Source organism: Perognathus longimembris, chromosome 4 (genome assembly GCF_023159225.1).
Source record: "Perognathus longimembris pacificus isolate PPM17 chromosome 4, ASM2315922v1, whole genome shotgun sequence".
In the NCBI taxonomy this organism is placed as follows: Eukaryota; Metazoa; Chordata; class Mammalia; order Rodentia; family Heteromyidae; genus Perognathus; species Perognathus longimembris.
Window position 1 is genome coordinate 12,349,351 of NC_063164.1, and position 14,914 is coordinate 12,364,264.

General features: G+C 41.9%; 1 protein-coding gene across 2 annotated transcripts in view; it reads left to right on the forward strand.

Moving 5' to 3' along the window:
- Nucleotides 1-14,914, forward strand: part of Pax3 (paired box 3) — a 94,785-nt gene that overhangs the window by 49,645 nt on the left and 30,226 nt on the right. For both annotated transcript variants that reach the window (XM_048344158.1, XM_048344159.1), the window contains exon 5: nucleotides 12,742-12,947. In XM_048344158.1, the coding sequence (XP_048200115.1) occupies nucleotides 12,742-12,947 (206 nt within the window). The remainder of the gene's footprint in view (nucleotides 1-12,741; nucleotides 12,948-14,914) is intronic.

A 14,914-nucleotide genomic window follows, 5' to 3' on the forward strand; every position in this document is an offset into this window, starting at 1 on the left:
AAAACAACAACAAAATGTTGGCATAAAGGAGAGGCCCTATAAATAGTGTTTATAGCTATGTGCAATTCTGGCACATGGGAGGTTGTTGAGGCAAGAGTGTACTCCTTCTCATATCCTCTCCACTCATCGATTCCACAGTATACATGGAGATGCCGGGCCAGGTAGATGTGAGTAAGCTTTTTGAATATTTGAATATTTCTGAATATTCTTTTGCCTGGCCACATTGTGGATGGGCAGCATCTTAAAGAGGACAATTGGATGACAGTCTTATTTTGCAAATTTGGAAAATTCTACCACTATCATCAAAGCTTTGTGGTCATTTTTCTGTCTCAGTCCTAGAAGAAGGGAAAACTTTTCTCTGTTCTTTGTCGCTGTTATGGCTGGGCAAACAAGCAGGGGAGGAGAGGTTTGGCTGAGGAAATGTCATATGGAGCCACTCTGCGTGTTGTTTCAACTCTTCTTTCCTGAAACCTGGCCTCAGAACTGGATGTTGTTGTAAACCTGATTTTTCTGATGAGGAAATTATTCTGGAGTGTTAAGAAGCTAGCCCAAAGCCAGACAGGAAGAAACTCAGTGAGAATGTGAAGTGGTCTCTTGTTTCCTACTGTAGGTCTGCCCAATGTTTTGACATCATCTCTTCGATTTCTTGGACACAAAGAGAGACACAAACTTTCCAAAAAACAGATGTCTAGACCTAAGGCTGATGATAAATCATTCCCAGGATCTGTTTCGGAATTTGATTGGTTGGTCTCTTCTTTCCGGGGTCCTTTGGTGGGATGTGACACTAAACTGAAAAGTCCAGCTTCAGGTTGAAACCTTTCTTAAGATGCAGGAATGAACTACCTATTTTTCAGATTCATTTCCCCTCTTCCTTCCTGCCCGTAGGATAGTACTTCTTGCACAGTGGGGATTCCAGGCATGGTTTCTGCTCATGACCCTGATGTTACTACTAATTCATTGGCCTGCTAGGATTAGGCTGAACCGCTTCTGTTGCCTCCAGGAAAACAGTTTCCTCTTTCATTTATGCCCAGTTATTTCCTCTTTCTATCTTCCAACAATCAATAGCTGACCCAGATAAGATTTGGATTTTCAAACCAACTTTCTGAGCCTCCCTTTCTTTTTCCTTCCTTATAGAACAGACTGGCAAATAGGAAACAAAGAAACAACCTTAAAATAACCATGTGAAAATTATTAGCTAAAGCATGTATGTCTTATTGTGATCTCTATATATGAAAGACCAGAACTTATAGACTCCATGGCTGTTACTTAAGAAAGAACATACATAGGTTTTTCAGCCTACAGAGGCCATTGAATCTTTCTGTTGCCAGTGGACATGACTGTGCTAACTCTTAGCTGGCGCTGTCCTATGCCTGGTGGAAAGGGCACTGGGAAGGAAAGGTGTTTTACTTTTTAAAGCTTAGATTCCATATAGCATTCCTACTTGTATTCCTGGTGCCAAGGACAACACCAGCCACATTGTAAGCATTCAATAAATGTTTGTTGAATGAGGCATGATTTAGGTAACCTTATTTGCTCTCTCAGAGCTTCATCTGAAGGAATTGGCCTCATATTTCCTCTACAGTTTCTGAAGTGTGTGTGTGTGTGTGTGTGTTGGCAATGGGGTTTGAACCCTGGCCTTGCACTCTCTCTTGTCTTCTTTACCCAAGACTGGTACTCTACCATATGAGCCACAGCTCCACTTCTGGCGTTTTGCTGGTTAATTGTAGCTAAGAGCTTTATGGACTTCTTGGCAGGGGCTGGCTTTGAACTGTAGATCCTTAGATCTCAGCCTGCAGAGATTGCCAGTGCCTGGCAATTCTACAGTTTTGCAAAAGCTTGGGGTGGGGATTTCAGTTCTCTTAGTCATTTATCTTCTTCCCTGTTTGCATGGGTTTCTGGCACAGAGAGTGTCCTATTTAACTTTCTTCTTAAATCTCTTTCTTCTAGTTTGCAAACATCTTGTGTCATGCTAATCCTGGCAAAGCTTACTTGTGGATCAGGCTGTTTGGGTTTTGTGTGCCTTTGGGTAGTCTTGTCTTAATAAGGATTGGCCAAAGTATTCTTTTGTTTTCTACCCCCTGAAAGGCTCTCAGTGTAACTTGTCACCTCTTCTATATATTGAACCTCTGTTTATTTGTTGACTTGAAAACAATGTAGGCACACAGCAGCACCAACATGTGATAGTGGAAAATACAAATGCAGGGCAGGCACTTGTTTATCTTGGTCAGTTAAGTCACTGGTCTGACTGAATTCACTGTCATAGCTAAAGCTCTGTAAATATAGTTAAGGCGTAGGTTTCATAGAGAGTACTTTCTTAGTAACTATACGTAACATAATTTTCACACACATCAACTTCTGCTGAAAACATGACTCACCTTTCATGTCTAAGTTTTCATAACTGATTTCCTGGGCTGACTATAGCGACTGAGCTTTAACTGTTGACTAGGATGTTAAAAAGGAATGATGTTGGGTGAAGAGGCTCTTCCGTGAGAGTGAGAGTAGCTGGAGTTCTCATGCATCAGGTAGGTTATATAGCTCCAGAGCTCATATTTTCTGTTCTGTAAGTTGGAAATAACAATTCTCTTTTCAAACAGGCTTTTTGGTAAAGATAAGAAAGAAGGAACTTGAGCTTGGATAGAATAAGCTATCATCAAGTCACTAAATAGTATCATTTCTCCTATCATTATAACCACTTATTAAGTTGATTTTGTCCATTTGGGGGAAGAAACAGTCACAAAACAGGGTTGTGAGAGATTCATTTTACCTTTGGTGAAATAGCTTGGCCTACTGATAGGAGTTTAGAGGTAAAGTATTCATGCACAAACCACACTTGGTTCAAAAAAATGTGTTTTCAATCCAGCTGCAGTAGCAAAAACATAAGCTAAATCCCCTTTATGAAGGTAGTCTTTCTCAACATAGCTTTCCTTTCCCTATGAAAGAAAGCTCTATATTTTTTTTTCTAAAGGAAGATGGTATGTTTGGAAAAGCAAAGTGTCTAGAGATGATTATTTTACCCTACTTCTTTTCTATTTTATCACTGATGAAATGAATGGTCATCAACTCCAAATGAAAGCATTTCTGATATTTGACAGTTTTGAATACAGAAGATATAAATGAAAAGAAGGCACATAATATTTGGATATGATCTTAATCCTTTTTTGCTTGTAAAATTTTAGCAGTGCATATTTATTAAAAATGCCTATTGTCCTTTCAAATGGGTTGTCTTAGTCTTTTTTTTTTTTTTACACAAAGTCAATTGTGTTGAATATCTGTGAGTTGTCTGGTTTTTCATAAGTAATAACTGTGTCAAGCTGTGCTAACAAAATATCCTCACATAACTGTTAATAAGCATTGTCATTTTAAGCATGAAACAGTTTAGCTAATGATTTATCTCTCATAATGCAGCACTCTGGGCAGCTGTATGAGTCAACTCTTTAGCAAGTCAAGTAATTTCTTTAACAAAATGTTAAGCACAGATGGACCATAAGCTGTCAGTTAACTATTATTGTGCGTGCATCTGTTGGCTTTCAATGCACTGTTTTATATATCCAGTCAGTCACTTAGGCGCAGCTCCGTGAAAAGCTGAACCTACTCTGATTGGCAAATAAAATGTTCATTTGTCTCTTCTTCCTATTGTTTTGTTTGGGTAACACATGTCAGCAGCTCAATTACCCAGTTCATTAACAGGTCCCAAAGGACATGATGGCCAGCCCGTGATAAGAGGGCAATTGTGGCACATATGGTCAATAATGGCCTCTCTCTTGGCAATTGTAAATAGAACTCACTTGGCTCCCTGCCTTTCAGAAGAACTACTGTTTTCCTGCTCCCCTTAGTGTCCAAATTACCTTTCTTCTCTCCAAGACATTCAACTCCAGTACACTCGACCTTGGCTCCCTGCTTTTAGAAATGAAGAATCTTAGCACACAGAATCTTAGATACATCATGTCACTAGTGACCCACTGGCTCTGAATTTTCCTTCACTGATTTTTTTAAGCTGTGTGTGTGTGTGTGTGTGTGTGTGTGTGTGTGTGTTGGGGGGGGTTCTTATCATGGGAAAGTACTCTTAGAAAGCTGTTAGCTGATTAATTAGTTAACTAATCAGTTTCCTTAATTGAATAGCAACTCATTTTCTTGAGGGCTTTAGTCTCTTTTGCTTTGAAATGCTCTGGAGTGATTACCATTTTCGAAAGCAGTTGTTTGCTGTTTTTTTTTTTTTTTTTTTTTTTTTTTTTTAAATGGAGCTCGAATTTGTTTGCAGGATTGGGGAGGGAAAGGGGAACCTATCTTTGTTACAAGAGCAAGATCCATGTTGTCAAAGAAAAGTATTGTCTACGGACACACAGACAGACACACAGACACACACACACACAGACAGACAGACACACTACTTGCCCCCAAGACAGAGGGGGTGATTTGGGGTGAGCCCCGTAGCCAAACCAGCAAGGCCTTCCTCCTGGCTTCTACCCGGGGATGAGGAAGAGCACCGGCAGGCATTGTTGTTGTTGCGCTTTCTTTCTACTTAAAACAACCCACTGCTTCCAGCCAGGAGAAATGAGCTGAGCGCTAGCCGGGCTGCTCGGACGCCGGCCGGCGCGGAGGAGGAAGCCCACGCCTTTCTCGCACCTGCGGTCCTCACTCGTGGACAGGTGGGGGCCGATGGCCGAGATCTTCGTGTCATCAGTGGACCGAGCTGTGTCAGGGAATCCCGTAGACGCCTGAAACTCAGTTCTCGCAGCCTGAGGGTGCCCCGGAGGGGCCTTGGGGACCCCGCAGAGCAGCCCCTCCGGGGGGTGGCTCATCTTCAAACCAGGGCGCAGCAGCGGCGGGCCCGGCGGCGCGCAGCGCCCTGGAAATCCCAGCATGGCCAACCAGCCCCATCCACAACCCGTCCCTTCTCCCCCTCCCAGGGCAGCCGGCACTCGGGGAGTTGTTGAGTGTCAGAGTTTATTTGTGTTATTTTGATTAGCCCCAACCTGGCAGGAGCTTATTTTCCTTCTAATGACCTCGTGCTGTGAGGCTGCAGCTTCCGAAGGAAGGACTGGGGTCAGAGGGGAGGGGAATCGCCTCACGTTTCTCCCCAGTCAAAAGCTGGAAACGGCAGGGCTGGGACCGGGAGTTAGGTAAATGGCTGGGGGAAGCTTAATTAGATTTAGCAGTCTTGAAAGAAAGTTTCCTGCACAAAGTCCAGAGTGGCCTTGCCAAATTTGCCACCCCTCCTCCTCCTTTTTTATGCATTTGCTAGACAGCTTCTTTCTCCCTCTCTCTCTCCCTCCCTCCCTCTCTCCCTTCATCTCTCAATCTCTGTCTCTCTCTGTCTCTGTCTCTCTGTCTCTGTCTGTCTCTCTCTGTCTCTCTCTGCTGGCACATTTGGTGTAGGAACTGCAACGGGAACAAGAGTAAAAATAAACCACTACTCCTAACTTCAAAATAAGCCACGAAATCCACCCCCCCCAAAACAAGAAATCCACTCCTAAATTCTTATCCCTTCTAAATTCCACTGGTTAGATTATTTAATCATCTCTCTCCTTTATCACCTAAGGAAATCACAATTGCTCAGACACTAGGTCTGGGTTAAGAATTCCAGAAGAAGGATGAGTTTATTTATTTATTGCTTTATAGCTTATTGGGTTATGCATAAGTTCTGGCCATAGTTTTGGATGATTTTGTGGCCCATCGTTGGCCGAGTCCTCTCAGAGGTGCGTGTCTTTTCTTATCTCCATGTCTGTACAGTTTGAAAACACTAAGGACACCGTCTCTGATTACTTCTTAGCTTGTGAATTAATGTGGAAGAGAAACCCTGCAGGTGCTGGGGTCCCTCAACTGGCTTGGATTAACTCCCACTGGGCATCTATTTCAACCCTTCCCTCCTCCCTTCTCTGAAAAAAAAAAAAAAAAGAAAAAACACCCAACCTCCCCTTTCTCATCCACTCAGTCTGTCTTTGTGTCTCCTGCACCCTGCCAGGCAGGTGTCAGAGCCCTGAATGAGGGTAAATGCCCCGTTGATGGATTCCACAGATGGACCGTGGAAATCGCTAGAATAGGCCTCAGCCACAGGCCATTTCTTGGGATCCAACAAAAGCCTCCAAATAAGTCAACAAAAATCCCAAAGATCACAAAGGGAAAATGTCATTTGTCATTTACTCTGGGTCCGTGAGGGAATATCAGTCTTGCCTCGTTCCTGACTTTCACCCGAGTAAACACGGGAGAGGTCATTCCCATCTTTCTCAGAGTAAAAGGGCTGCTTCAGATCAGAAACTGTGCCAGGGCACCCCTTCCTGTCCAGTGGTAAAACTCATGAGCACTGGAGGTGGTCTGCAGTAGGTGGATCCAAGTGGGTGCATCAAACTTCAAAGTTGACCTGCTGGAGACCTGGTAGAATATTCTCAAAAACCCTCAAAAGGAAGCCAGGACCCAGTGGCTCATGCCTGTAAATCCTAGCTACTCAGGTGGCTGAGACCTGAGGATCTTGGTTCCAAGCCAGCCCAGGCAGTAAAAAGTCCCAGGCTCTTATCTCCCATTCATCACACAAAGCTCCTAGTGGAGATGGCTTAAGTGGTAGAATGACAGTACCCAGACTCTGAATTCAAGCCCAGTACCTACACAGAAACCAAAAGAAAACCCTCAGAAGGTTAGGCAAAGTACAGAATGACTTCCTGGAACTTTTAAGATGGATATATATATATGTACATGTATATATATGTACATATATATGCACATACACACATATCAGTGACTGACAATGCATAGGAAAACCACTAATAAACCTAGCTCAGAACGATAGAAACAGGAAGACTGTTGGATTTGGTCTGGGACCATCTTAGAAGAGACGAAAGATGATGAGGAAGTTTGTCCTCCAGAGATTTCCCCCATCTCCTCCCATGTCTGCAAATCTCATTGTATTATATCTGGAGCAAACTTGGAGTTTAAATGGTTGTCATGTTTCCATTCTTTAATTATTCAAATGAAAAGCCGATTCAGAAGAAAGACGATGTGCCAAATTCATGCCTGTGAATTATTTTGTCTCTCCATTTTTTTGCTTGTCTCCAATCTCTGAATTATATTTGTCTGGACACTAATAATTACAGAATTCCACGTGACTAAATCCCTATAAAATTGAGGCAAGATTTCATGTCTAACAGTGTTAACTAGGATGAAATATTTCCCGAGGCTACAGAAAAGGTCACAAGGGGCTAACAGACAAAGACGCAGTCTCTAATTCTGTAATTCCTTCTTTAATTAAACTTCATGGTGAATCCGCTGGTGGTAATACTTTTGCCTTCTCCTCCCAGTTTGATTTATTTCCAAAGAAAGAGTCTATAACCCTCGGAGGGTATGACAATTGTCCCAGGCTTGCTTTTTCCTTTCTTCTTAATAGCAGCAACCATGTCCTCAAGTTTAATCTTGGGAGTTAATTTGAAATCATCTGGATACCTAAAAATGTGGTTCCTAAAATCTAAAATTACCATAAGGTTTAAAAAGATGTAGCAAACTTTCTTATAAAATACAGAATTGAAAGAGAGGGGTAATCCTCTCCCGAGATATTCTGGAGATTTTGTAGAATAACCCAGGCATATCCCAACATATTCTAATGACTTATTCTTATATTTTATTTAAGAACTTTACAGCTCTTGAGAGCCTTTTACTAAGTGCATGATAATTTAAAAAAAAAACCTTCAAAAACTTTAATATAAAGATATAAAGTAAGTAATCAATTCAACTGCTTGTGGTTAGCAGTAGGTCCAGACTGACCTTGGAGGTTAGGTTTAGTGAATAGTTTGTGATGGTTCTTAGTGGCCAGTGCAAATGATCAAACTGCCTGTTTTGATTATTTCTAAGTGTTTTGTAAAGCTAGGCTTTAAACTTACAAAGCATTCAACAAATTTTCATTGAACTGAATTCTATTGGAAAATTCTTTGGTGTATCCTATTGAGCCAAATTTCATTTGAATCTGGGCAGTTCTGGGAAAGGAGAGAAATAGTAGCCATATCGATCACTAGCTAAAGGATTGGCATTTGAGTTTGTATTTTGCTTCAGTTTCAAAAAGACAGTGGGGTGTGTGTGTGTGTATGTGTGTGTGTGTGTGTGCATGCGTGTGCACATGTACACATGTGCGGTTAGGATGCTCCTAGTTATAAGAGAGCATATCATCTGAAATACAGGCCTGGCCAGATCCTGGCTTCCGTGGCTGTGTGACTTGCATCCTCTTGGCACCCTGGTTTCCCGTCTCAGTGCTCGTAGTGGGTTGTGGATCAGTTTCACAGCAAACACATGAAGTGAGCTCCTCATCCTCCCTGGGAAAGCTTTGCTCAATGGCTATTGTGACACTGAGTTAAAGTAAGTGAGTAAGTCAATGATAGCTTGTAGAGGGGTTTTGGAACTCGAAGTCTAAACTTTCTAAGTCAGATAGCCATGTGGATTGGAACAAAACCTGTGAATTGTTTTGCAATTCAAAACAAGACAATTTCTATTTTAGGCTGGGCATTGTGTATCAATTTATATTTCCTTAGGACATTGATGCTTCATTTTCAAATTGGTGAATAATATGCTAAGTAATAAGGCACATTTTGTTTGAGAAGGAATCTGGAGAACGTGATTGAGCACTTTAAATGAAACTGAAAAATCTCCTCTTAGTTTTAAGGCTGCATGACAGTAATAATCCAAAGAGATGATAGTGATTGTAATTGCTAGATCTTGGCTATTTATTCATTCATTTAGACTCGCTGTTACTCTCATGCGAACACTAGTTACAGTTTCCAAATCACAGCACTAGGCATTTTGCACAGAAAAAAGTACAATTTCTTTCTATGAAGCTGCCTGAAAGGAAGTCTTGTTTTCACTTTCATGTCATATTTAAGACCTCATATCTAATTTGTGGTAGTAGCTTGAGTACAGCTACGTTTGTAAAATAGATGAAACTCCAGCAAAATGAGTATCTATGTGTTATGATCTAAGACTTAAAATTTAGATTTGTTCTTGGTTAAAATGAATGATTCCAATTCAGGGAATTGTTGCAAATTAAAGAATGAATTTGCTCTTTATTGAGTGATCTAAGAACTAGTAGTGTTTCCAGGTTTAGAAAGTTTTTTTTTTTTTTCCCCTAGCTGGCAAATTAACTTTGGATTGCTGACTTGACATATTTTAAAGCCCACTTCCTTTTGGGGTTTACAGATGGGGAAAAGTTAGAATTAACTTGTGAGTCTGTGGCTTTATATTGCCAAAAATGATCAGTTGGTTCAAATAATTTTCCAAATAGAGAAATCAGGGCAATCATGTCCCCTGTGTCTTTTGCAATGATGCTATGAAGAGGTTTCCTTAGTTAGAGACAACTTTTCCACGCTTTTGGAATAAAAGTACTCTAGAAATGCAAGTAGTGATTTTAGCCTGCTAGAAAGTTTAATTTGTGGTAGAACAGGCTGCCTTATTGAAATAAAATACTCCAAGTCTTTTAATTGCTAATTTGTGGTAGTTCTTTATTTTAAAAATGTCGACAGTCAAACTGGACTATCTGTGAGTGTTTGGCTCAGAGGAGACCGCCATTGAGGAAAAACCACGCATACTGAGGACAGAGATGACTAAAGATTTTTCCCACGATGTTGCTCAACTTCTCTAAAGACATGCCACCTTCCAGCAGATTGCAGATTTCATTTTTATCATGTCAATTAAGTGTGTTCATTTTTACCTTGCTTCTAGGGCACTCTTTGCTTTTGGGGGGGGGGGCAGTCAGTTTCACAAAATTAAGCTCAATCAATCACATAATGGTTTGATTGCAAATAAAATGGCACAGAGAGTTCTATGTCAACATTTGGGTGCAGTATTTTTTTTTAAATTAAAATTTTAAATTTTGGCCAGTATTTGGTCAAAACCGCAGGTAATATATCAGTGAATGTGGTGGACTTCCTGTATACATAATTCTTTTTGAAAAAAAAACACACAGAATTATTCTTCTAAAAATGCAGTTGTATAAATATTTGCCAAACTTCATGATTTTTAAAGCTCATTGACTCCTCTAAAGCTCATCTAAATAGATGTTGGGACCTTTTTGAGAGCAGAATTCTCAGCTATGCCTAGAAACCAATATTAGAACACAATAGAAATTTTATCCTGAGCTTTTATCCATTCCATATGCACTTGTTGAGCACCTACTGTATTCCAAGAGTTCCGGCAGTGAACCAGGCAAAGAAAGGTCTTGAGTTCACAGAGCATATTGGCTGTGGGATGTTGCTCTGTGAAACAGAGCAGTCTTGACCCGCAGGATTAATTCTTGCTGGTACTTGTAAATCTAACCAGTCTTTTTCCTTAGAAACCAGAGATGCATTTGATTAATTGACCTGACAGGGCATGGCACATCATATTTACTTGGGAGAATTTAATAACCCTAGAGAGCCCCAAAGGAAACTCAGGAACTTCCATGTACTGTTATCCTTATGGAATCTCAGTATGAGAATGCACAAGCAAAGATGGAAGGTGTGCACAGGAAGAGAAGCTTCTGGGTCAGTCTAAAACAGTTTTGCACTTGAATTTATTTTGGAAAAAGCAGTCAGAGCAACAGAAACTGGGAGCATGGAAGGAAAGCCTTAAACATTTTTTTTTTTTTTTTAAACTCAGGGCCTTCGTACTGTCCCTGAGCTTTTTCGCTGAAGGGTAGTGCTCTACCGTCGGAGTCACAGATCCACTTCTGGCTTTTTGGTGGTTAGTTGGAAATTAGAATCTTGTGGACTTTCCTGCCAGGGCTGGCTTAGAACCATGATCCTTAGATCATAGCTTCCTGAGTAGTTAGACTTGCAGGCAGGAGCCACCGGTGTCTGGCTTGAAAGAAAACTATTTTGTATAAATTTTTCATCTCCTTCGAAAATAAGCTTATTTCATCGGCAGTATGTAATTTAAAATTTAAGTGCACACATGTTAGAAGTGTCCTTTTTATTTTTCTGGTCATGAGGGCCTGGGCATTGCTGGGGGCGGTGCGGGGGAGGACATAATATATATTGATACTGTTTCTAGAAGCACCTGCAGTTGCCCAGATCTTACTAGCCTGAGGGTACAAATGTGTTGCCTTGATGTTGATATAAATAATCTGCAATTTGCTGGCTGTTGTTCCCGTTTTCTGACAGCACAATGCAGCCCTTTCTCTGGAGTTCCCTCAGTTTCAGACAATGTTAGGAGACACTAGGATGGTCTTAGGGGTGAAACTGACCTGACTCCTCATCTGGCCTCCTCTCTGGCTCTCAGAGTCTTTCAGTGCTTGTTGGGGTTGCTCTCTTTCCCAGTGCCCTGGTCTAGTGTACCCCTAAACTTTGAACTCTGCAGGCTGTCAGGGGCTCTGTGTAGGAAAAGCTTGCTTTCTTGTGGGGAGCGCTGTGGCCTTGCTTCTCCATCAGACCTGTGCCCGGAAATGGCATCTCTTGTGCCCCAAGTGTTACTCTCCTCTGTCAGAGCTTCTTCCTGCAAGGATACTGACCTCGTTCTCATGAAAGCATTTTCAAATATCTGTGGTGAGGTACTATATTTAAACATTTTTTTTAAAATATAAGAGCAGTAGAATCCAGAAAGACATTGATATTATGCAGTTGGTGTGACTATTGCTTGGGGCTGTTGAGTTTTTAGATACTAAATCAATTTTGGAGTTAAAAATGATTTAAAAAAATCACAATGAACAGGTTTTTCATTGCAAATGCTGACTGCAGTTGAGTGGACACCAGATTAAAAGTTTGGACATGGGACAGGTGCTGGTGGCTCACACCTGTAATCCTAGCTACTCAGGTGGCTGAGATCTGAGGATCACAGCGCGAAGCCATCCAGGGCAGAAAATTCTGTGAGACTCTTATTGCCAATAAATTGTTCAGAAAAAGCCAGAAGTGTCTACCACTCAAGTGGTAGAGCACTAGCCTTGAGGCAAAAGAAGCTCAGGGACAGTGCTCAGGCCCCGAGTGTAAGCCCCAGGACTGGCACCCCCCAGAAAAGTTTGGACCTGGGGTTGGAGGAATGGCTTAAATGGTGAAACAAAACTAGCTTTAAGTGACTTAAATGGTAAAAAGCAAGTTCAGATCTTAGTACCACCATGAAAAGAGAAAAAAAAAAAAGTAAAGTACAAAAAGGTCTGGAAGTATAGGCCTGTAATTCCAGCATGTAGGAAGCTGAGGCAGGAAGATCAAAAGTTCAAGCCAGCTTGGGCTACAAAGCCTTGTCTTGAAACAAATGAGCAAAAAAAAAAAAAAAAAAAAAAAAACACACAACAAACCCCACAACCCCCTCCCCCCCAAAACACCCCCAAACAGACAGCCTTTCCCCACAAACAACAACAGAGTAACAAAAAACCAAAGCAATACAAAAAACTTCCTACCACCCCCCCCAAACACACACACACACACACACACACACACACACACGCACACACAGAGAGAAAGGAAATTACCTGTGATTTATTTTCGGGACAAGAATGAATAGTATTCTAGTAAAGTGCTAAGTACAGAGCCACAAAAATAGAGCAAGGCTTTATAAAGGCTTTCCCCTATTTTCTAAGAGCTCAGAAGACAATTGGTCAGAGCAGGTAACTTGGCCCCAAGCAACAGGAGGGCAGGTAGAGGAAGAGATGCAATACTATTTGATAATGTAGGTGGCCCGGAGGGACGACGAGTCCAATGGAAGGGACTCAGAATGTGCTTCAGGATTCCAGGAATGGTGGCTTGGTCACACTTGTTTTGGGCTCGTTGTTCTACCATGTTTCCTTTTCGCTTGTGCTTTTAGCCTCAGCACCTCAATCAGATGAAGGCTCTGACATTGACTCAGAACCTGATCTCCCGCTAAAGAGGAAACAGCGCCGGAGCAGGACCACCTTCACCGCAGAGCAGCTGGAAGAACTGGAGCGAGCCTTCGAGAGAACTCACTACCCTGACATCTACACCAGGGAGGAGCTGGCCCAGAGGGCGAAGCTCACCGAGGCCCGAGTGCAGGTAAGGCCATGACATCCATGGCCTCCTCAAATCTAGCCTGGTTTAGAGAATGTGGTCACGTTACCTGAGGCGCAGAAAAATCCATTTTGTTCCTGCCCACTCATCTGATGATGAGCTGGGTACCGCGTGGGATCTGGCAGTGGTTCAACACATTTCAGTGGTTATTCAGGGCTGGATACTATTTAAAGTGCTTTAGGAGAATTGACTCATTTAATCAACCCTACAAGTCTAGGCTGATAATCCTCACAGCCCCTCAGATGGAAGACAATGAGGCAGAAAGGTAGACTAGTTAAATAATTACCCAAGGCTTTACAGCTGTATACTGAGTGCAGCCACAATTGGAACTCGTGTTCTTTGGCCTTTCCACTAGGAAAATGTGCCAGGGTGCATAAGATAAAGTTCCTTCATTCAGAATTTATAGCCTGGAAGCATGCCAAGCAATTATATTATCTTATGACCATGTTGAATTATCTTTCAAACTCACAGGACCACGCTGAAGCTTGGGGAAATGGCTACTTAGATGTAACATGTTTCTATTGAGTGTTGAATAGTCTTTTCATCAACAGTAATGAGCTTCTTCCTACTAGTTTGACAGATTATAAAAGACTTAGGGTAGCCCAATGCTGGTAGCTCATGCCTGTAATTTTAGTTACTCCAGAGGCTGAGATTTGAGGACTGTAGTTTCAAGCCAGCATGGGGGAGAAAAAAAACAAACCAAACCAGAGACTTTTATCTTCAATTAACTAGAGATTAGTTAACTAATTAACTATTGAAAAGCCAGAACTGGAGGTGGGAAAACCAAGCAAGAGCTCTAATGCTCTGAATTCAAGCTCCAATACTGGCACATACACACCAAAAAGCTTAGGGTATCATGAAGCTATTTTAATATAATTAAAGTCAGGCCAGTGCCTTGGCAGTGTGTTGACCTTGCTTGGTGGATCCTTTTACATAAACAACTCATTACCTCTCCTTTCAGAGCATCTTCCAGACACAACCTCCTCCAGCTACAGAGTCTAGGGACGGGGCAGGGGGGCCGGGTTCTTTCATTCAGCCACCATATGATCATATTAGAGCTAGGAAAGTTAAAGAATGCAGAGAAGAAGCAAAAGAGTTCTCTCCATGGGCCGCAGTCAAATGAGGGTTATGAAATAAACACACAAACCAGTTTGAAAACAAAGCAGAAGTGACAAATGCAGAGAGAGAGAGAGAGAGAGAGAGAGAGAGAGAGAGAGAGACACACACACACACACACACAGAGTCATGCAGGTGGGGAAATGAAAAAAGATCTTAGAGGAAATAAGAGAGCCGCAGCTTAGATGTGCATTGGACAGAGAGGGTGAGAAGAGCATATCCTGGTGAAGGAATGATAGGAACGAAGGCACAGAGCTGGAAGTGCCCGTGCTGCCTACCCGTGAGAGGTCCTTCCACTTCGACTGCATTCCCTACTCCAGGGGACATCTGGGAATCTGATGTCCTGCTTGGGTAGACTGCGAGGGTGGTGGGGTGGGAGACGGAATGGGATCTGAGAACACACAGTGGAGGCTTGGGCTGTGGACAGACAAGCTCACATTTGTGATAGGTGCTTGGTGCCGGGGCATGAGATAGGTAGTGGCAGTAGGGTTGGCAAGAAAGAGATGGTAATGCAAGATCTTCAGAAGAATACATAGGTTATGTAAGCTGGAGGTGGCTAGAAGGGTGAAGGGAAAAGTCACAGACACAGTGACATTCATTGGACTGATGAGTAATCAATCAATTACTTTCACAGGGATACAGAATCTTCCTCCCTAATACAGAGTTAGAAATGATCTCTAGTACCTAGGAAGCACATGCATTTACTTCACATGCCAGTGAGATGGGTAGTCCTATACCCAGTAGTTCTATAATATAATCCTGTAACATTTTAATAATGTACAGAACATTGCTGCAAAAGTATCTATCATGTGGATTCTGCTTCTGCTACAATTCTG